This window comes from Salvia splendens, chromosome 6 (genome assembly GCF_004379255.2).
Source record: "Salvia splendens isolate huo1 chromosome 6, SspV2, whole genome shotgun sequence".
Lineage (NCBI taxonomy): Eukaryota > Viridiplantae > Streptophyta > Magnoliopsida > Lamiales > Lamiaceae > Salvia > Salvia splendens.
In genome coordinates this window covers 33,195,807-33,220,035 of record NC_056037.1, presented here as the reverse complement: position 1 = coordinate 33,220,035, position 24,229 = coordinate 33,195,807, and the positions used below count along the sequence as shown (strand labels likewise).

Here is a 24,229-nt window from a genome sequence, read left to right as displayed (position 1 = left end):
TAGAAAAATAAATAAAAACTTGGCCATCTTTGCAAAATGATTGAAAGATATGTATGTGCGCTAGAGATTTTATTATATTATTATCTCTCTTATTTTTCCTTCTCACCATTTTAAATATTTATTACTATCATTTTTTTCAAAATGAGCTTAGAAAATGAAAGTGCCATATTTTTCGTGGATGGATGGTATGAATTGGAATAAAGGATCTTTAATTACTAAAATTGACGTTCCACTACTATGTACGGCACCGTATGAAATTCCAGTGTGTAAATAATTGTCTCGTTTTCATTATTTACATGTATTAAATTCTTTATTGAGAGTTATCAAATTATTAAGAAGAGAAACATCAAATTATGTGACTTATATAGTTGGTTGTATCATGGTTTAGAGACAAAATAAGTTGAAGCGTGAGGGGCTGTAAATAAAGATATTGCATGGAATAAATCAATATAGTAGTATAGTCGAATGATTTAAGTTGTAGATGCAATTGGACGTACGTGGAGTGGACCTATATATCTATGTTATGACCATAGTAAAAAAATGCTTGTAACTCGTGACTATCATTATTGAAAATGCTCACTAGTACTAGGACAATTATTTGACCTAGGCTGCATGCCCATTCTTTAAAAAAGTTGTCTAATTTATTTGTAAGCTTGATAACTATATTTAAAACAAATAATAATTGAGAATTTAATATTGCGCCAAGAGTTTTAATTCGTGTGTGATGATTGTTATTAACATGGACTATTTATGTAACATGTCGAGTTTCAAACACTCATGAAGAATTATTATTATTATGTACATGATGGTATAATAAACTTTAAGTTATGTGATAAGAAAATATATTGATAAATGCACATTTTGTCTTCTCTAAATTTTTTTTATTGACTTTAGGCTCCTTTGTTCCCACATCCTTGTTCGCGGTACTTTTATTTGTATTTCTATACTTTAGTTATAGTATTTCTTTTACTCTTTTAACTTGCTATATTTATGAGAAAAGTGATAAAAGCAAAATAAAAGTATTGGGGATCTTAAAGCACATAATTTTAAAAAAAGTAAGACATATATAATAAAACTACCTAAAGAATTTAGTATTACCCCAAATTACAAAATTGATGCAGTTAAGAAATAAAGAACATTTTTCAGTTCTATAATTTAAAAATACTTTACCTAATATTTTTTCCAAATATAACTAATTTCAATATGAATGCAATGATTTTATTTATTTGATGGAGTGTTAATTCTTGATTCTCACGATAAAAATAGTGTTTTCACCGCGTGAACCCAAGCGGACTTATATTTACATACATAAGCCTAAGAGCCTCCACATTGAGGTGAACGATAGCTCGCCCTATGCATCGTCCGCCCCATCGTCCTCCACTGTAGCTCCGCGGACTATGTGATTTCCTTCCTCCGCGCCCTAAGCATCCTCCGCGGACGATGAACCAATTTTTGCATCCTCCGGCCTATCCTCTGCCCCATTGCGGGGGTAAGGAGGATATGTCTGGATGATGCACACATTTTTTTTTGTATTTTCTTCTATATATATCACAATTTTTTTCATTTCACACCTTTCACTCCACTCTCTTCCCCATCTCAATTTCTCTCTAAATTCAATAATGAATTCCGACGATTTTTCATATATGCAAGCATAAAATATAGTAAAAAATTAAAAATAAATATTGACAATAGGATTTGCCTTTAATTTGTGGTGTTTTTATATTTATTCTTGCTAATTGATATATTTGCAAACATAAAAAATAAAAACAATACAAAATAAGAGTTAAAATTATAGGGCGGGTTATAGGACGTCCCACTGCAGGTGAATGAGATGGAGGATAAAATGCTGATGTGGCGGACAATAGGGCACCCTATAGGGCGGGCTATAGGGCGCCCCATTGTGGATGCTCTAAGAGCATCTCCAAGGGAGAGGGTAAATGGAGAGGTAAAGAGAAATAACTATCATATTTACCTCTTCTTCATAAAATTTCATGCTCCAAAGGAAAGGGTATTTGAGTAGGTATTATACCTTCTTTCATTTTGAGAATGTAACTTCACCTCTTCTTGATAGAAAAGGTAAAAAGTTAGTTATTTTGTTTGTCTTTTTAATTTACCTTCCTTCCTTGGAGTTCATTACTTTTTAAGGAGGTATAATAACCTTTTTGAAAAGTTAAATGAGAAATATACCTTCTCGATATACCTTTCCCCCTTGGAGATGCTCTAAGGGAGGACTTAAGCCCTTCCCAAATGATTTTCTTTTCTAGTTGTATAATATTTTCATTTTGTTTGTATTTTGTGTATGCAAAAGTCCCTACCAAAATAATTAAGTATAAGAAAATTATAATCCTCCACAAAATCTGGATATATAGCTCCAATTAGTAATTAGATATTGATTTAGGCATATTAAGTAAATAATTAGTAGAATTATTTGAAACTAGGAAAATAAATCAAAGTATTACTAGAAAATTAAAGAGAGGATAAGTAAAGTAAATGCTTTATTCTATTTAGGAGGGCTACTCTATGGATCTTTCTTCATTTACCAAAAGCGTATTAGGAAAAGCAGTACAACCCTTCCTTTTCTTTTGAAAGAGTAGACACAGAGTGGAGATAAATCATTAAATTATATACTAGTACTAGTTTAAATTGTCTAATAATAATAATTAAATTCTCCATTTAGGATTAATTATATTTATATATACCTACTAAAAATGTTTCTTGTGAGCAACCATAATTTGACTACATAAAATTTTATTGAATTAGATTGGTAATTAACAAAATCATACTTAAAAGGTAAAAGTGATTATTTCTAAATTTTGTGGCTACATTTTATCAATGCAATATGTAGATGACAATTCCATTGACACGTTATATTTTTGGGTTAGATTCAAAACATTCACAATTCCATTCACACGTTATATTCCTTGATACTTCAACAATTAATCTAAAATTTTACTAGTAAAATTAATATAATGTGAATGATCTGTAACCAAATACTTGAACAATTCAATAAAATTGGTGGGATCCAATAGAGTTGAGCAATTGAGACCATAGAAACAGCAGCGAAAATTAATTACGGTGTATAGTCGTAGAGGAGAAGATTATTAAGCTGTTTGCTGAAACAGAGCTTAGCTTCGATGTGTTGCTTTCCCTTCTTTTCTTTTTTCCTTTGCTTTTTATGATCGCTTCTTCTACTTCTTCTTCTATTATGACATATCTTTAAAGAGGCTCGACCTCCAAGGTTACCTCCCTAAATCTTAGACACAGCGTTAAATAGGGACAAAATAAAGTACTCCCACCGTCCCTCTATAGCTCTGAGTCTCATTATAGTAGAGTCGTTTCATTTTTTTGACAAAAAACAATAACTTTTATTCTTACTTACTTTCTTCTCTCTTATTTTATTCTCTATTAATCTCTTTTAACTTTTTTTTCTTTTCTACTTTATTATTCATTTACTTACCTTACTTAACACAACTTTTTTTAAATCTCGTGCCGAAAAGAAATATCTCTACTATAGAGGGACGGAGGGAGTACTAACATTGTTTGCTTTGATGTTTATAGTGGAGAGAGATATCTTGTTTTCACTACACTACACTAGACTAGTTCCATATGAAATTGGAGACCATTTACTTTATCAAATTGTTTATTATACGTACAATCCTTTTTCTCACTATATTTTATACTACTATATTTAAAGTTCTGCCTTCTAATACATTTAATCTGTGGAGAGAATATGGCTATTCATTTATCTCTGGTAAAATATTATTTTCCATTTCTGGAAAAATATAATGTATCCAATGATTTATAGCAGGTATACGTCTCATTTAAATTGATCAATATTGCAGGATCAGATAGATCGGCATATACTACTTTTTTGCTTGAAATTAAAATTAAATTTCATTCATCCATTTCATCTATCCGAATAAATTTTTGAGACTTGAATATTCAAATAGTAACAGTTATTCAATCCAGCTTAACTTGAAGTTTAGCTAGTGTCACACATTATTAGGGCATCCACAGTGAGGCGAACGATGGACGATGCGTCGTCCGCGCTCTAAGCTTAGTCCGCAGACGAAGCGCGGACGATAGGGCATCGTTCGCCCATTGTGGGCGACGCGGACGATGCAACGCGTTTTTTTTTTGAATTTTGTCTGTTTAAACCTCGATTGTCATTCTATTTTTCATACGAACATTTCTCGCATCTCTCATTTCGGACGATGAACGACATGATTGAAGAAGTGTGGGCCCGTAACCGCCGTCGCTGAGTTTGCGTATTTTTTTTTAATTCGTATTGTAATGTATTAATTGTATAAATGAAATGAAGGTTTTTCCCAATTTTTGTAGTTATTTAAATAGAAGAAAATGCTTAGGGCGTGCCTTAGGGCGCCCCACTTCAGGTGGAATGACATGATGATAAAATGCTGACGTGGTGGTACATAGGGCGGGCTTTAGGGCGCCCCACTGTGGATGCTCTTAATATAACTACACAAATAACTAATTCGACCACATATATTGCTATTTTAGTTACTTAAGTTTAGGTAGTGCCATAAAAAGTTCTTCATCGATCCAATAGACATTTTGTAATGACATGATTTAAAAGCACAATTAGTAAAATAAGAAAAAGAAAAAAAAATGAGTGAAGTATTCTTAATGGAAAATATATGCTCCACCTCATTACAGAGAAAACATTTCCTAAAATAGTCGGGGTGGATAATTTCTACATCCTAGATCTTAAATCACGGAATGTGAATTGTGAACATATTGCAAATTATAATTTCCCTAATTTCCCAATAGTATTCCAAACTAAACCATTCCTCAAACCTTGATTCAAAATTAAAGTTTTCCTCAATAAAAAAAATGCTGATTTGGTGTTACATTTGATGATCAAATATTGTATGTTCGAGATATATCAACACCTTCTAAACAAGTCTATAATATTTAATTTTTCAGACTTAATTTATCTCCCATATAAGATGCAAAAGGTATTGTACATGAACACGAACGAAATTCACAACATAAAACAGCTAGCTATAACAAAATTTCATGGTTGTAAAAAGAAAATTCAATTTCATAAAACTACAACCAAATTCCAATGCCGCAACAAAGATATATTGTAATGACAACTTGATTTATTGAATTCCAAAAAATAAGTTGATTAGTAAAAAGGGTGTCTCAGATCTGAATTATTAGAAAAAAGTTAAATAACATGCATAAAAGTAAAAAGTAAAAGATAATAATGGTATTGCACTTGTCATCAAAATTAAGCGACGACCAACGGTGGGTAATAATTTGTTTGTCCGTAGAGGTATGGTCACCTTTTGATCCCAATTCTACCCTTTCCCTACTCATTAGTCAACCTAAATAAAGCAGCTTCTGCTGCCTCTTTTTGGAACTCACCATGATATATATATTTTTATATTGTAAAATAGATTTTGTGTATTTAACTACGAAAAATATTTCAAAACTAAAAAAACGTATGGAAATAGTAATATACAAAATTTAAGTGTTATAGTAATACTTAATTAATTTTACAAGTATGAAATAGTTAACTGTAGAATAAATTAATTTTATTTCTTTGTAATTGAAAATGAAATCTACGTCCCAAAATAGTTAGAGAATAAAAAAATATGTGCATAAAGAATTTTAAAGTTAAACAACATGTGTAAAAATGCATAGTGATATTTCTCATTTTCTTCAAAGATTTTACGATGATATTTTTTACTTTTAAAGGTTTTAAATCATATTCTATACATCCCAAAAAAATAGATATTTATGTAATGACACAAGTTTTAACATAGAATTATTAAAGTATGAGGATGATAGAATGGAAAAATGATTAGAGTATTTTAAGTGGACAATGAAGTACTTATACCTCACTTCGTTAGATTTAAAAAGTTATCAAAAATAAAAGGAAATTATTTCTATGGATAAACTAAAATAAGAAAAGTTTTTATTTTTGTAAGATCAATGAATATTTTATAGGACTCGGTTTGAAGCTTAGTTTTTCTATAAAGTGTGAATAGGGAATTTATCTTTGTAACCTATTACTGATTTACATGTAAACACATACTACCAACTACTAAGAGCATCCGCAGCGGTGGCGAAAGACGCCACCGCCGTCCGCGCCGTTGGCAAGGCGCAGGACCGCCGCCGCTGCAGCCGCGCCGCTGGCACGGCGCTGCTCGATGTATCGAGCACGTCCGTGCCAGCGGACGCACACGTGGCGCGCTCCCATTCGTCAACGGCATAGCCGTTGTGTTTAAACTTTTTTTTATTTTTTTTTTAAAAATCGGTATTTAATTATAAATAATGCTAAAAAAAAAAAAAAAAATTCCAAATCCCAAAAATATGGCCGCTTTTTCCCGTTTTTTCTGAATTTTTTTGATTTTTTTTTAATTTTTTCCCCCAAAATCATCTATAAATACACACATTCATCATCCATTTATCACATCAAATCATCTCTCATTCATCTCTCATTCATAATTCTCATACAAACTATCAACACATTCATCACCCACTCAAAATCTCAAATGGATTTCACCCATATTATGTCGAAAGAGCCTTCGGGGTCCTTCAAGCTCGATTCAACATTGTGAAGGCCCCGGCTCGGCTGTGGTACGTGAATAATATCGCCGACATCATGTTCACGTGTATTATATTACACAACATGATTATAGCCGACGAAGGGCCGAGGGCGGCTAGCTTCTACGACGAGAACGAAGCCGGAAGCTCAACAGCGAGGTCTCCCCTACGCCGAGGCGAGCATACGACGGTTGGCCAGAGGATCGAGACAAGACACACAATGCGCGATACTCGAATCCACAATCAACTACAAGAAGACCTAATCAACCACATGTGGGCGAAATTCGGCAACGAGTAGTGTCATTTTTAATTTTTAGGATTTTAATTATGTAATTTTTAATTTTTAGGATTTTAATTATGTAATTTTTAATTTTTAGGATTTTAATTATGCAATGTTTAATTTTATTTGTCATTTGTAATATTTATTGTGGGTTTTAAATGAATTTTAATATTATGGAAATGTTTTTGTGTAATTGAATTTTATATTAATTGTGCTCGTCCTTGCGGAAGAGCACAGTTGTGGGTGTTGTGCTCTTGCCAGAGAGCAGGCATGAATAGTACCGCCCGGGCCCACAACCGTGCCGCTGGCAAGAGCACGGTTGTGGATGCTCTAACTACTCCTTAAAGTAAAGAATGCCCTAATAGTAATACTTTCAAATTCTGAAATTGGATTAGTAAGAAACATTTTTTTATGGAGTGATGCTAAATGGCCATATTATGGCCGGCCATAAAAAGTTAATTTAGTCCATTTACATATATAAAAAAATTAGAATTACTGATATAATCTTATATGCGTGTGAATGAATTTGTGAGTTGGTACTTATCTTTGAATTCCATTATGTAAAACACATTAATATCACGAATTACTGTATACATTGAGCAACAATCAAGAAATAACAGTAGTAATAAGTTGAGCAAAAACTACAATAGAGCAGCAGTAATATGTTGAGCAACAAATAATGAAAATGATATAAAAGTAAAATCAAGTAGTATTAAATCAAAAATTTGAAAAAAATTGATTTTTTTTGCTATTTAATCAATTTTATGGCTGGCCATAATATGGCCAAGTAGCTTTATTCTTTTTTATGTATGTACTTAAAAAACAACGAAGTAAATATTAATGCATCTAATTATATAATTAAAACAACTGAAAGGTGACTATAAATGATGACTTTAAATAGAAACAGTTATTGAATTTAAACTAGTGGACCACTCTCCCTTCCAATAACATTATTATTCACTGCTTTTCCTTGTGCTAACTGTTTTGAATAAAGAAAAAAGGTGTCCTGTGTTATTTATTGATAGTCTTTAATTTGCAGCCCTAATTAAGTCTAAATTTATTTTGTTCTTTTTATAGCCAATATGTGCTAACAACCTTTTTATAGCCAGTGTGTGCTAATTAAGTCTTTAATTCAGAAATGATTATGTTTTGCCCACACAATTATGGCATGGTTTAAAATTACTGATCATTGTTAATGTTAATAAATGTTAATCTTAACAGCTTATTAGGCAGTTGTCATCACCATAATGAATTTGTAATCATTATCCTTTTACAATGACATGTACCAGATCTTTTACAGTGATTATATCACTTTGGGTAAATAGGCAAAAAAAATTCATAAAGTTTGCTCATAATTTCAAAAAATGATCATTTAAATCATAAATATAGCGATTTTCTGAATTATCCCAGTGAGTTGAATTTGGGGAAAATTCAGTATGACATAGGCTCCGGTAACGTATGATGTGGACACCAGAATTGAGCATGACGTGAATGTAATACATCAATTATCCAAAAGCTTAAAAAGCATGCTCAATTTCTAGTGTCCACGTCATACGTTCCCGACATATCATGCCCAATTTCTTTCCAAATTCAATTCCATGAGACAATTAAAAAATTGTCAAACGTTAAAATTTAATTGGTCATTATTTAAAGTTACCAGATAGATGAGAATTCGGCCAAACATTGTGGTTTTTTTAATATTTGCCCCCTTCCGATAGCCCTGTATTGTTTATGTAAAAAATAAATAAATTGATTAAGTAGGTTAATTACTATGATTTTAATTTTTTTCAAAAACATGTTAAATGAAAAGGGTAATTAGTGCTCATGTATTTAAATGCTAAACAAATATTATTTCTGAAACAAATTGAACACATTTTCTTTATTAAAGCAGTAATTTAAGTTTAACTTATGAAACAAATTAATTTACTGTTAAGATATGATACATGAAAAATTGAATCTAGCAGTCATTCTTAACTGTTGATCGCCCTTCACTCAACCAATAAAACACACACGAATACATTATTTTGTTTATGATAAATCACACATGCATATACATTTAATTACATGCATTGATATCTGATTATATGAAAGCACTATGCTTGCTAATATGGTTTAATTAGCTCTTTACTCCGGCCATGATTTTCCTTTTTCTTCCTTTTTTAAATTATCAGTTTGTTATTCGGTTGTCATATTTATGGAGATTGTATTGCTTGCTATGAGTGTTAGTTGTATATACTGTGTGCTACGAGATCGATAATTTTGTTGAATAAAATGAATTGGACTGATATTACTCGGTGATTTTTGCTTATTAGTTTTGTATTCATTGTTAAAATAATGTGTTGATTTTGAACCATTTAGATTATCACGATTATTGGTGAACTTTGCTTGCGCGTTTTTACACATAAAAACTCCTTAAGGGATAAATTTAATACTATAATATTTATATAGTCACGAAATATCGTTGAAAGAGAGGATCTCGTCGATATGAATACCCTACCTATAAATTAGTACTCGTGCAACTCTACAAGCTAGATGACCAAGATATGAACAATCAAGCGGAAGAAAATACAAAGAAATTCACGAGTTGGAAGAAATGAGAAGACCGGTCGAAAAAAATATTTTCTCACATAATTTCCCAACCTTTAATATTATATATTTTCATGAAACATCAGCCAGTGTCTTGCTTTCGGAAATGTGTTGCATTATTATGAAACGCGAAATTAAATTAATTAAAATTGATTAATTAATAGTTGGGGTTGCTGGCGTGGCGTGCATCAATAAGTCAAAAAGTTAATGTCGCGCGCAAAAGAATTAAGTATCAGAAAGTTAATGGATTTAATAACCATATTCCGCCTGATTTCGACATCAATATGTTTTTTTATTACATAGGCATCCATAACTTAGACATCACAATACGTATTGGCCAACCAAAGAAATAAAACATAGGCATCCATAACTTAGACATCACAATACTTATGCCAACAGATTAATTTGTTTTGCGGCTTGGTAATTTTTCTTTCACCAAATTGTAGTATGGAGTATCTTAAAATTTACAAGACATTTTGGATTAATTGAGCTATGCTCTCTTGTGATTCTTTAACATTCACCTAAAAAGTTAAATGGAAGTAAGTAGTTAGAGGTAATATGAGAAGCCATTTTGAATCTTGATCATGAACAGTAAAATATAGAGACATAATAGACAAAATAGTAGTATATTTTATTATTCAACATATGTCACATATATATTACAAGAGACTAAGTTAGGCTATGACACATTACCGATGTGAGACAGAATACATATAATATATTAACACACCCCTCAAGTTGGATCATATTATATTAATCATGTCCAGTTTGGTACAAAGGTCTGAGAAACGCTTCACAAGCAACGGTTTTGTAAAGATATAAGCAATCTGGTTGGACGATGAAGTAAAAGAGTAGTAATTGCCTGATTCAAAACACACTCTCGAATGAAATGAGATATTGGGTATTTGAATTCAAAATTATTATAGTTTTTAAAAATTAATATTTGAAATATCTTCATTTATAGTGCATCAAGATAATAACTAACATAAAACTAAAGGTTGAATATGGTAGGATTTTGAATTTTTTGCGCTTGATAAATAAATTGACGATTCATCAAAATTGAGAAACGTGGGCCCAACCACCCATGTTTGACTGACTATATTTTATGAGTGATTTTTATTCTTTGAGCCCAAGAAACAAATGGTTCAATTAGCTGTAGCCCATTTAACATAAAGGTCCACTTAATTCTGAAAAATCAATAACAAAAAAATATTAACAATAATAAAGTTTACAAATCAAGAATTCCACGAAACATAAAATAAAATACACGAACCTTCATATGATTAGCGTTTGGAACATGAATAAAATAAAGAAATTTATAAATTTTCTCACTTTCACACGGTGGTGAAGATTTATAGAAACAAGTAAGATTCTTATATAAATATATCACTGAATTCCTCGAAATGAACCTATGGCTATCACCTTGAGGAGATGTATCTATCTCATACTACATAACTGTATACAACCAAAGTTCATACAACAAACAACACAATCTCCTTTTTATAGCATGACTCATATGAACTGTCAATTGGGACAGCGAATCACTCATTATTACCATTTTTTGGCAACTCATGGCAATACAGCACCCAAATTCACTTTTGACATCATCAAATTCTGATCATGGTAATACGAATGCATATCGACGAACACCTATTACTACCTAAACGTACAAGAGCATCCGCAACGGTGGTGGGGAAGAAGGCCGCCGTCCGTGCCAGCGGCGGCGACGAATCATGGTAATACGAATGCATATCGACGAACACCTATTACTACCTAAACGTATAAGAGCATCCGCAACGGTGGTGGGCAGGGACGGAGCCAGAAAATTGTAGTAGGAGGGGCAAAATATTAACATATAATAAATAAATAAATATTAAAATATAAAAAATACGTATAATAACAAGAGAAAAAAAATTTGGTGTTGGGAGAGGGCCTCAGCTATTGCGGCTGTTTTCAAAAGGAACACAGATTTTTAGATTTCTTTTTGTTATTTTCTAGGGCTTTTATTTATATATTTTAATTTGGGCCTTGGATCTCCCCTATTTTGTTACTATTTTGTTATGTGTAATGGTGCTAAGCTGTGTTTTTCATAGGTGAGGGGCAAGTAAATAATTATTTTATTAAATGAAGGGGGGCAAATTATCGTGAATATGTGAGTATTAGATTAACATAATGTATATATGTATATATCTATTGGAAATTGAGGTGGGGCATTTGCCCCATCTAAACATATATTAGATCCGTCCCTGGTGGTGGGGAAGAAGGCCGCCGTCCGTGCCAGCGGCGAGGACGAGGCTCGCCGCCGCTGGCACGGCGCTGCTCGATGCATCGAGCAGCGCCGTGCCAGCGAGCAGTCGACGTGGCGGCACACGATTGGGCAATGGCATAGCCGTTGCCTTTGAATAATTTTTTTTAAAAAAATTCGTTAATTAATTTTAAATAATGATAACAAATAAAAAAAATTATTTTCCAAATCCCAAAAATATGGCCGTTTTTTGCCTGTTTTTCTGAATTTTTTTGATTTTTTTCCCCAAAATCATCTATAAATACACACATTCATCATCCATTTATCACATCAAATCATCCCTCATTCATAATTCTCATACAAACTATCAACACATTCATCCCTCACTCAAAACCTCAAATGGATTTCACTCATATTATGGCGGAAGCGGAGGGCGAAGAACAAGAATACTACGAACAACATCGTGCCGCTTACGAAGCATATGTCGCGGCGAATACCCCCGCTCCTCCTCCTCAACGAACTAGATCAAATCGCCACTACATCCATCGTGACCGGGAGGGAGCCCACGAAAGGCTCGTTGCTGACTACTTTGCCGGCCAGCCGCGGTTTCCGGCATATTACTTCAGGCGCCGTTTTCGCATGTCAAAGCGCTTGTTCATGCGAATTGTCAACACATTGTCCGCACGTGTTGAATTCTTCCAAACAGGTCCAGATGCAGCCGACCGACAAAGTATCACGCCGTTGCAGAAGTGTACGTGTGCCATCCGACAACTCGCTACTGGGCAAACGGCCGACATCTTCGACGAGTATTTGCATATCGGTGAGTCCACCGGAATCCTTTGTCTAAAGAATTTTTGCGAGGGCGTTCGTTCAGCTTTCGGGGATGAATTCCTTCGGGCACCCAGCACCGATGATTGCCAACGGTTGCTTCGTCTTCACGAATCAGTCCATGGCTTTCCTGGAATGCTTGGCAGCATTGACTGCATGCATTGGAGGTGGAAGAATTGTCCGAATGCTTGGAGGGGGCAACACTTAAGTGGTCACAAAGGCGGCGGCCCAACACTTATCCTTGAGGCGGTCGCCGACTACCGCCTATGGATTTGACATGCATATTTCGGCGTTGCCGGAGCCAACAATGACTTGAACGTGCTCTATTCTTCACCACTCTTCAATGATGTGATGAATGGTGTAGCACCGGCGATCGACTTCACCATCAATGGAAATACATACCACATGGGTTACTATCTCGCCGATGGTATCTACCCAAGGTGGTCGACGTTCGTGAAGACGCTCCACAACCCGCACGACCCGAGACGGGTTCTTTTTGCGCAGCGTCAAGAGTCCGCGTGGAAAGACGTCGAAAGAGCCTTTGGGGTCCTTCAAGCCCGATTCAACATTGTGAAGGCCCCGGCTCGACTGTGGTACGTGAATAATATCGCCGACATCATGTTCACGTGTATTATCTTACACAACATGATTATTGCCGACGAAGGGCCGAGGGCGGCTAGCTTCTACGACGAGGATGAAGCCGGAAGCTCAACAACGAGGTCTCCCCCACGCCGAGGTGAGCATACGACGGTTGGCCAGAGGATCGAGACAAGGCACACAATGCGCGATACCCGAACCCACATTCAGTTACAAGAAGACCTAATCAACCACATGTGGATGAAATTCGGCAACGAGTAGTGGTTTTTTTAATTTTTAGTATTTTAATTATGTAATTTTTAATTTTTAGGCTTTTAATTATGTCGTTTTTATTTTATTTGTCATTTGTAATTTTATTTAGGTTTTTTAATGAATTTTATTATTATGGAAATGTTATTGTTTAATTGAATTTTAAATTAATTGTGTTCGTCCTTGCGGAAGAGCACAGTTGTGGGTGTTGTGCTTTTGCCAGAGAGCAGGCAGAAAAAGTGGGGCCGGGCCCACAATCGTGCCGCTGGCAAGAGCACGGTTGTGGATGGTCTAAGGGTCAGTGAATAGCACATCTTTGACCAGGTTCTTTGAGTGGGGAAATAAAATCATTAGTGCAAGGAAATTATAACTCAATTTATTTGAAAGAGCAAATTGCATAGATAAAATCGAGTCTTATATTTCAATTTCAAATGAAAATATTTTACTTGTAATAAAAATTAAGTTTATGAATATTGAAAAAAATTTAATTTTTATTATAGATAAATGAATATAATATTTTTTAGAGAAAATGTAAAAGAATTAAATTTGGACTTTAGCTAAATGAAATAGGTTAATGTAGCATGGGTTTAGGATGAGCATAAGTGCACTGCACACGAACTAATTATCACTAAATCTTTGGGCTCGATTCACCCAACTCAAAACTTCGGCCCATTCCATTAGGCCTCTTTTGAAATAGGCTCGTGATCAAGGTGAGGAGAGCAGCATTACTTGTGCTGAAATCCAACTTCAAAATAATTCACATCACTTCTTATTTGGGCTAAATCTGCATTTAGATAATGACACTATTTTATTTTCACCTACATTTCATTGCACCTCAGTGCTTTAAGACTAATAATGTTTCTTTTATGTTGAGTGGTGCTTAAGTGATTGAAATTGATAACAGTTTTGGCAGATTTTGAAGAATTATAAATGTTGAGCTTTGGAAATCATGTACTTGGCACTCTTTGTGAAAACCAAAATTTATATTCAAAGCTAATCAATTCCAAAAAAAGGAAAAAAACACACAAAAAGCATGACTCGTGAGTAGCATTTGAGAAAAAGATCAGAGGCAAATAGAAATTCAAAGTTACGTTCAGATCGGATTTTTTAAAAATTGCAGATGTTTGAATCAATTATTTTAAAATATGAAGTAATCCAAAATATATTATAATCATAAATCTAACAAATATAAAACCTTTGGCCAATTGTAATTCTAATGGTATTTGGTATTAGATTTACAAATTTTTGATTTTTAAGATTTTGGATTTTTATGTATACTTTTGTGTGATTTTGGAGTTTTCGAATCGAATCAAATTTCATAGTTAGGAATTTGAATTTTCGGACAATTCAGATTGGACCAGATTCATTTCTCATAAAATTTTGGACTTTTGTATCAAATTGGATTGGACAAAAATTCGATTCAAAATCCGAATGATCACCCTTGAGGGGAGAAGAGTTGTACTTGTAGCTCATACTATTGTACATCATGCTTTAAAAATATGGAGTAATATATTTTCTTGAAAAGAAAAAATGTGGTCTACTCGGTGAAAACTTGCGATTAAATGAATGTAAACATGAACACATTAATTAAGTCTTATAGTATAAGCTAATGAGCTCTTAATCAAAATTTGAACGCAGTTTGTAATTTCATTAAAGGAAGTGCAATGATTTTTTATAGAGTAAAATAAAATAAGTAAACCTTGATTGGAATTGAAAGCAATCTGAAGTAGCTAATCCTCCAAGATAATTTTGCGATTGCCCGCACTCAACTTACAAAATTCCCAATTTTATGGGAACAAATTTTCTCCTAATCCAATAAAAATATTAATCCAAATTTTCCTCTACTGAATTCTTCAAACCAAGAGAAAATCCCCAAATTTGTGCAGAATGGGTCAATCAGCTTCGAAGCCCAGGCCTCAAATCTCGCCGGTATTGGAAGGGAACGCTTGTCGCCTCACCTCCGACGCTGACGACGACGTTTCTGGATATGATTACACATTGGATCTTCCAGATGAGTGCTTGGCCCTAATTTTCTACTCACTCGCCGCCGGTGATCGGAAGCGCTCCTCCTTGGTCTGCCGCCGCTGGCTAACGATCGAAGGCCAGAGCCGCCAGCGCCTCGCTCTCGACGCGCAATCGCAGCTGGCCGACGTCTTTCCGAGGCTGTTTTCTCGATTCGACGCCGTCACTAAGTTGACTTTGAAATGCGACCGTCAATCCGTCAGCATCGGCGACGACGCGTTGATTTCGATCTCGCTCAACTGCCCGAATCTCACCAGAGTGAAGCTCCGGACCTGCCGCGAGCTCACCGACCACGGAGTGGCCGCTTTGGCGGAGAATTGCAGGAATTTGCGGAAGTTTTCGTGCGGATCCTGCAGCTTTGGGGTAAAAGGCGTGAACGCTTTGCTCGAGAATTGTGAATTACTCGAGGAGTTGTCGGTGAAGCGTCTGCGCGGCATTACAAATGGAGCCGCAGCCGAGTCAATTAGGCCTGGGAAAGCAGCGGCGACGCTGAAGATGATCTGTCTGAAGGATCTCTACAACGCGCAGTGCTTCGGGAAGCTGATTGCCGCAGCGAAGAATTTGAAGATTTTGAAGCTGTTTAGGTGTTCCGGTGATTGGGATGAATTGCTTGGAGTGCTTGCTGATGATGTCTTGTGGCTGGTGGAAGTTCATTTCGAGAGGATTCAGGTCGGTGATTTAGGGCTTTCCGCTATTTCAAACTCTGCAAATCTCGAAATTCTCCATTTGGTGAAAACTACTGAGTGCACCAACATAGGGCTTATGGCTGTAGCCGAGAAATGTAAGTTGCTGAGGAAGCTCCGCATTGATGGATATCGAACGAATAGGATAAGCGACTACGGTTTAATTGCCATTGCTATAAATTGCCCTAATCTGCAAGAGTTGGTCTTAATTGGTGTGAATCCTACGCATCTGAGTTTGAATAAGTTGGCTGCTAACTGTTTGAATTTAGAAAGGTTGGCCTTGTGTGGCAGCGAAACCATTGGTGATGCTGAGATCTCGTGCATAGCTGCGAAATGCATTGCCTTGAAGAAGTTATGCATCAAGAGCTGCCCTGTTTCGAATCACGGCATGGAGGCATTGGCTGGAGGGTGTCCCAATTTGGTGAAGGTGAAGGTGAGAAAGTGTCGGGGTGTGACCTCTGTGGGAGCGGATTGGTTGAGGGCAAGCAGAGGCTCTCTTGCAGTGAATTTGGATGCTACTGAGCCCGAGTTGGTGGATGCAGTTGTGCACGGGGATAACAACAATCAAGCTGTGGTTGATGTGGATTCGGGCATCATTGGGAGGTCAGGGTCGTTCAAGGTGAGGCTTGGCTCCCTCACGGACTCGATCAGGAGGTGGCGGAGCTTTGTAAGCAGAATCCGGAGTAAATTGGGGAGAAACTATTCTGATTAGTAGTGGACTCATGTGTTCATATGTGCATATTCATTGTGCCATTCTTGCCTTGTTACAGTCATTAATTGTGATTGATTTATGAAGTGAATATAGCATTTGTTTGTTGGCGAAAAGTGAAGCTTTGATTTCTTGTGGTAGTTCAATTTGTGATGAATACTATACTGATTCAACCTCATGTTGCCATTGGTTTTGGATTTGGATTAGGGGTGAGCAAAAAAACCGGAAACCGAATATCCGAACCGAACTAAACCGAAATTTTGAAATTCGGTTCGGTTTTTTCGGTTTTTCGGTTTGATTCGGTTTTTAAATAAAAAAATTTTGATTTTTCGGTTCGGTTCGGGCGAAGAAAAAAACCGAAAAACCGAGTTATATATATATTCTATTAATTTAATATATTATATTAAATATAATATATATATATATATATATTCTTTTAATATATTCTACTATATAATATATATTATATGTATTATTAATTTTATATTATATATAAATATTCTATTAGTATATATAAAATAAAATAAAATACACATATATAAATATATATTTATATTATATTTATTTTTTTCAGGTTTTTCGGTTTTTTTTTTCGGGTTTTTCGGTTTTGTTTGGGTTTTTCGGTTTTTTAAGTTCGGTTTTCGATTTTTCGGTTTCAGTTTTTCGGTTTTTCGGGTTCGATTCGGTTTGGATTTTGAACTAAATCCGATTTTTCGGTTTTGGCAAAAAACCGAACCGAAACCCGAATGCACGCCCCTAATTTGGATACTGAAATTGTACCAAATTTAGCAATGTTGTTTTAAACAACAGATAATTGTCAGTTTGGTAACGTCGTTGAGTAGTGTGTCGAATCACATATAGCGTATGCAGCAATGATCATTATTGATTATATTTGTCTAGGCAAGTGATGATCTATGATATGTTTGAGACGAAACTTATTTGGTTTATTTGGTAAAACCTCTATATTCTAATACACTCCTTCCATGGTCTTCCTTTTCAATTTTGATATGTCCCACAAAATTAATCAATTTCTATTATTGACAAGCTTTTCTTTCTTATGAGTTGGATTCCATTCTCTAGTAACAACATTTAAATCACTCTTTCGTATCTCTTTCATACTTTACCAATTTTGCATCGCACCGTTCCTGAAGTTCCTACTTTTAAGGGACATAAATTCTAATTTTTTATTATATGCCGTGAAAATTGGGTATGTTTAATTAAAAAAGAAAATTGCGGACATTTTTAGTAATAATACCTTGAAAGTTGGCTAGACAATGAAGTGCAACTCTATTGGTAAGAAGGTTCATTTTCAATCAATAGGTTGTAAGTTCGAGTCATCAAAGTGATAGATAAAGAACCATATTAATTCTCTTAATAAAAAACTTTGAAAGTTGGCTGCTACATTGGATGATAACAGAAAATTGAGGACTTTTTACACTATGCTGACAATGAGGACTTTATTATATTATGTGATTTTTTAGTTGTATATATAGAATTTCATTTATTAAATTTCAAGTTATTATAGATTCGGTCTTTCTTTCCCTCATTTAAGTACTAAGATTACTGCGAAATGCGAATTAGCAAAGCAGAAGTGGTTTACTGTTTTCCATCGTCACTGTTCAATAATTATCTTTTCCCGAAACAAATATAAATAGAGTAATTAATAAATAGGCAAAAAATAACTGAAAATGAATACCGGCGGCGGAGCAGGTGTTGCCGACGAGAACACGAGCAGCTCCTCCCTCATGCAACTGAGCCACGAGGTGTGGCGGCGGTACCAGCATCTCCTCGACAAATCGACGCCGCTGGTGCTGTACCGGTGGATCTTCCTGGCGGCGATCGCGGCGGTATTCGCGCTGCGCATCTACTTCGTCCAGGGTTTCTACATCATCACCTACGGCCTAGGAATCTACATCCTGCAGCTTCTGATCGCATTCCTCTCGCCGCAGGTGGACCCCGAGATCCAGGGGCTCACCGACGGCCCCGCCCTCCCCACGCGCGCCACTGAGGAGTTCCGCCCCTTTGTCCGCCGCCTACCTGAGTTTAAGTTCTGGTAAGATGAGATCTATCTTCGTCTCTTCATTTTGCACCTAATTGTTTATAATTACTGATTCATTTGTGTATGTGTATCGCGTGCACCTAAATCAAGTTGTGAAAGACTTAATCTAGGGTGTCTCGTAGTACATCCTGGACCAAATTATAGGTTTGTGATATCTTCATATGAAATTACTGGTTCGATATTGTAAGCGTATCGGGTGCACCTACTAAAACAAGTTGCGTACGACTTAATTTAGCATGACATTCTCATCTAGGATGTGTCCAAGTGTATCCTCGACCAAGTTTTAGGCTAGTGACTATTCACCGCTTTAGAACTTCAGATTGTGCCGGTTTGACTTTGTGGAATGATATTGTTGAGATCGTGTCTTTGGCTCATTTTCACGGGGATAAGGAATTGAGTGTCATTCCGTGCCCATGATCTATGTCTATCGAAGTCTAGGGCTAATCCAAGAGGTGAAAATGTTAACTTGCATCATTACTGCAAGCCTTATTAGTAGGTTATGGAGTGGAGTAGTAGGCGGGGCAATGAAAGGAGAAGCAAGATCTCTAAGTGTTTGCTTGACTCTATTATGGATGATTTGAATAGGTATCAAGTTTTATGTGGGAGTTTCAAAATAAGTATTTACTCGATGTGTTCCTTGATGTAAGAGGATCTGAGTTATTCTTGTTTTAAGTAAGTTCGTGCTAGAGATTAGAAAGTCTTGGATGGAGAACTGTAAAAACCCTATACAAGTGAAGTGGACATGGTATTTAGTTGAGTGTATGGTATGCTAATGGAGTTGTAGGAGTAGAAACTCCTTTTAAAGTATAAAAGTACTACTTGGTACCTGCCGGCTTAACCTGTTATCGTGCATAGTTAGTCATTTTAAGTTTTCTTCTTTCATTTCTCTCACGTCTTAATTATTTTAAATCTTTTACTATGAATTTAGTTAAGCCTAGCCTTGCTCTTTTTTGTACTAGTACTCCGTGTGTTTCTGAACTCTAAATGTGTAGTATAAAGATTCCTGGTTTCTAATGATAGGGAGAGTGGATTGGGCCAGTTCTCAATAGAGATGGTGCATTACCTGTGTGTCTGTGCTCATGATTTCGGTTTTAACTTTTCATATTTTATTCATAGCAGATGTCGATTTCCTTGAAACAACTCTTTGTTAGCTCTGCACATTTACACGTACCTATAAGGTCATGCCTCTTGATTCTCACTGACTGCATCATGGCTAATAATGCCTGTTCTTGCTAGGAAATTGTTGTAGAAGAAAGTAGGCAAAAGTGTGTAAATTAAATTGCTGGCTCAATTGATCATTTTCCCTCATAAAGTGTTCATTTGAATTTAATCGAAGAGACTTCTTGCATTATCCACTCACTTGCCTAGCCAAATGCTTAATTAATTATGGTTCTGAATCAGGTTTCTTTGTCAAAACACAGTTCCATGCCCCATTCCCTTTGTAATATCTTCACTGCACTTGAACAGTAAGCAATCTGCGAGCAACATAAGCATGAAATCAGTGTTGAAAAAGCCCTGAACTTGTACTACTGGTAGCGTCCTTTAGAAATTTAATCTAGATACTAGATTTATTATATTTTCTTTGTGCTCACGTTTTGAGAATGTCTGATCTATATTCGTTAACCAAATTCTCTATTGTTGTCTACTATCAGATTTTCTTGGTCAAAACATAGTTCCCTGCCCCAATTGCTTTGTTAACAATTTCGACTGCGGTTGAATAGCGAGCAAGCAAGATAATGGATGTTTATACTCAAACTCACTGTCTAGTGTCTGTGACATGAATGGGGTGGTATATTTGATTTAGTCGATTTTAATTTTGATGTGAACCTATGATTCAAGCAATGTTATCAAATAGCGGATATGGCGGCGCCATGGCGCTATGTCATGGCGTTCGGTGGTGGAAACGCCATAGCACCATGTCGCTGCCATAGCACCGCCATATCCGACATTTGACAACATTGCGTGTGTACTGCATTTAGGAATAGGGCATTATGCAAGAAACATGGTTGTTAGAGTGGTATATTATGCTTTATTAATTGTTTAAAGTGTTTTAGATGTTATATTTTTAATATTTTTAAATTTTTGAATTATATATAAATATATAAGTATTATTTTATTTATTTAATTTTTGACCGCCATATCCGCCATACTAATACGCCATATCCCTGTTGCGGTTTTTAGGCAAACCGACATAAGCCGCCATACGAGATTGATAACATTGGATTCAAGTCATCAAAGCTTAATAAAAAAGATTAGCCAGAGTAGATTTCACTTTGCAAGGGCTGGTAATAAAGTTTGATTTGACATATTGGTAAGATGATACTCCGTCCGCCCCCTTAAAGATAGAGGCTTTGGGGACAACACGGGATTTAATGCAAAATTGGCAAAGTAAGAGAGAGAAAGAGAAAATGTGGTTGAAGTATAGTTAGTGGATAGTGGGACTCATATTATTATAAGTGTTTAGTTGTGAAAAAGTTCACAAAATAGATGTGGACTAATTTATAGGACGGACGAAAATGACAAAAAGAGATATTTTTTGGGGACGGAGGGAGTACTTAACTGTTATGAATGCCAACAAGGTTTTACTGTTCTTGTGAAGTTTACACCCATGTAATGTGCGTTTTCTGGACCAGTATACACCATCTATCTGTAATGCTGTTCAGTCTATCTTGCCAGTCCTTTATGCTATGAGTATTGGTTCAATCTCCAATGCTGTATAGTTTATTGGCAATGTGTTTATAGTATTTTATCATAGTTGAACCCATCTTCTTTTTTCACTATGAGTATTTTTTTGATCTCCTATGTACTATAGTTTAAAGGAAACTACGTGGTTTTAATATTTTATCTTTTGAATTTTACCGTCGTCCCTTCTAATCTTAATCTACAGGATGGATAGATTGATCTCTTCTTCTCTCTCTGTTGTAGGCATTCGCTTATAAAGGCTTTTTGTGTTGCTCTATTGTTGACATTCTTCAGTGCCTTTGATGTGCCCGTATTTTGGCCAATTCTTATGTTTTACTGGTCAGTTCTGTTCTTTTTAACTATGAGGAGGCAAATCATGCATATGATCAAGTATAAATATGTCCCTTTCACATTTGGGAAGCAGGTGTGTCCCCAGTCTATACATTGTTATAAACTTTCTACTAAACCAGTTCTTTTAGTTTAACTTTCCAGCTCCTCCCTGTTAAATTTCTAAATCTTTTGCTTCAGCGTTATGGGAAGAAGGCAGCTCCTACTGACGAGGCAAACACCAGAAGACCATAGCTCTTAAGGTAGATCAGGGCATTAGAATTTTGAAGATACATATGTTTCAGTTAAATTTGATTTTTAAGTGCTGTACTCTTTTAGTATTCATGGCTCATGAGTTGGCATCAGCAATTAATTCTTTTGGTGACAAGTGAATGTTCTTGAAGTTCATCTTCGCTATCTGGTTGGCGCTATGTAAACTTTTCTGTTCAACTGCATGTCTATGCCCTGTCCTGTCTTGAAATACTGTATGAATATTTTAAAGATATTTATGCATCTCATAGTAACTGTGGTCCTCTCTTTCCCCCCTAATTAAAAAAAACGTCAGCTTATAACTGTGACCACTGACCATCATAGTTGTCTGTGCTCCGTGCAGACTTCTAGACAAGTACCTTTCAGCCTAAAAATAAAACAAAATTAATCTCTCTGGTATTGTCAGCTTTTACTTTAACTTGCTGTTGATGCCACTTGATGACATAAATGTTTCAAGCTTTAGATGGCTTTTCCTTTTATGGCAGTCTTTCATAAAAACTTCATCTTGATGCATGGGGAATCATGTCACTGGCTGAAAAGGAGGCCAATGCATATATGAGCTGTAGTTTTATAGTGAGCTCCTATTATGTGGTTGTGAATATGTGTTTCTTACCCTTAGGATATTGTTTTCATAAATCATAAGAGATGATTGGTAGCTTTTACTCCTGGAACAGATGAGAAATAAACTTTAGCTTGGCAGGAGTTCTTCTTTGAAATGCTCTATCCTAAAAGATAAGGGAAGGTAGTAGGGAGGTTGATATTATTGGAGGGATGGAAGGGGCCATGTCATTGATGTCATTGTAGAAAGGGGTGGCACACTCTTCTACCTTGCTATTCCTACTTGTCAAGTCTCTGTACTAGCCTCCATTTGGGTGCATTATTTCACCTTGGCTTGTCATATCAGAATGTTCCATATTATATAAACTTCAGTAATCAAAGACGTTTAGTCTTGCTAATTGCCATCTAAAATAATATGCTGACTGCCAGTGCTATGCAACCAATACCATGTATGCTATTATGTATGAGGGATGTATCTGGGCATCTAGTCTCTTCCCATACTGTCTACAGAGCAACCATACTTACATCAATGGGATGGTAAAAGCTTAAACTCAGATACATGATGTAACATCTTCTGGACAGAAAGGCACTTGAGTTTTTCTACGTCCTGGTAAGTGGGAAATTGAGATCCGGATGAGTAGTCTATTCGTAATTTCATTTTTGTTTTTGATATCTGATGTAATAATGTGCTGGAAATATTGGTTCAATTTAGAAAATTGATTGGTAGATTTATTCTCTCTATGAACTGTTGTGTATGATTTGCAAGTTGCATTGAATTGAAGAGATGTATGGTGGTAACTGCTGATGAAGATAACTCTTTTAGGTGATAAGCCTGTTGGCGACGGCATTGTTTGAAGCCATATATGTAAATCCAGATTGTGGGAATAAACCAGCTAGGAATAAGATGAGGATTGTACCCAAAAGAGCAGCACTCAGAATGTGTATGGGGCCTTTGATGGATGCTCTCACCACTAACTCAAGGATTGGGTGGAGGACCACCATTTATTGGTCTCGTGCGACCGGCCCCAACTTCCCCTCTCTAGAATTTGGAATGTTGCTCATCTCAATTTTTAGCTCTCCAAATTGTGTTTGTTTACTCCGTTTTTTTGTATTCTAATGCCTCACTTTGATGCCTCTCTAAAAATCAATTATTGGTTTAGGTCTTTAAGTGTCTCTATCCTTCCTTCCGCATGCAGCGCCGACAATTTTATCTATCCTAGCTACTACATCTTCATCCCGGGGTTGTTGAAATTTAGTTGAGTTCAACATTTGAGTTGTTATTCTGTAATATAGTTTGTGTTATATATACAAATTTGAACTTTAAAATTTCTCAATCTTCCATTTGAAGATTTGTTCTTATGTTGGAAGAATCATGTTATGGTTGAGACAAAGACATACGTTGTTACCCTGTTCCAAGTGATTAAGAGAAGTTGAGCAACTAGGGTGCAGTATGTCAATACTGATATTGACTAATGCTGAATATTAAATGCTTGACACAGGGGTGAAGTATGGAAGTTGGTTGAATTAAATCTACTTCAAATTTGCATTGATTGAA

The 24,229-nt window shown here is 35.5% G+C and overlaps 2 protein-coding genes across 6 annotated transcripts; both read left to right on the top strand.

Annotated features, from left to right (window-relative positions):
* The first annotated feature begins 15,001 nt into the window (after nucleotides 1-15,001).
* Nucleotides 15,002-16,894, top strand: LOC121810019 (putative F-box/LRR-repeat protein 8). The gene has a single exon (XM_042210894.1). The coding sequence runs from the start codon at nucleotides 15,252-15,254 to the stop codon at nucleotides 16,779-16,781; it is 1,530 nt and encodes a 509-aa protein (XP_042066828.1). The 5' UTR covers nucleotides 15,002-15,251; the 3' UTR covers nucleotides 16,782-16,894.
* Nucleotides 16,895-18,329: 1,435 nt separating this feature from the next.
* LOC121806880 (protein RER1A-like) lies at nucleotides 18,330-24,000 on the top strand. Of its 5 annotated transcripts, none has more exons than XR_006051714.1 (5): nucleotides 18,345-18,831; nucleotides 21,763-21,943; nucleotides 22,048-22,109; nucleotides 23,104-23,284; nucleotides 23,498-24,000. XR_006051714.1 is itself a non-coding variant. In XM_042207049.1 (4 exons), exons 1-3 carry the CDS (start codon nucleotides 18,467-18,469, stop codon nucleotides 22,099-22,101), a joined length of 600 nt encoding a protein of 199 aa, XP_042062983.1. In that variant the 5' UTR covers nucleotides 18,346-18,466; the 3' UTR covers nucleotides 22,102-22,109; nucleotides 23,498-24,000. The 5 variants fall into 5 exon arrangements, 2 of the variants coding, with proteins under 2 accessions (XP_042062984.1, XP_042062983.1); XR_006051715.1 differs by having other exon boundaries at nucleotides 23,089-23,284; XR_006051713.1 differs by having other exon boundaries at nucleotides 22,791-23,284.
* Nucleotides 24,001-24,229: the final 229 nt, after the last annotated feature.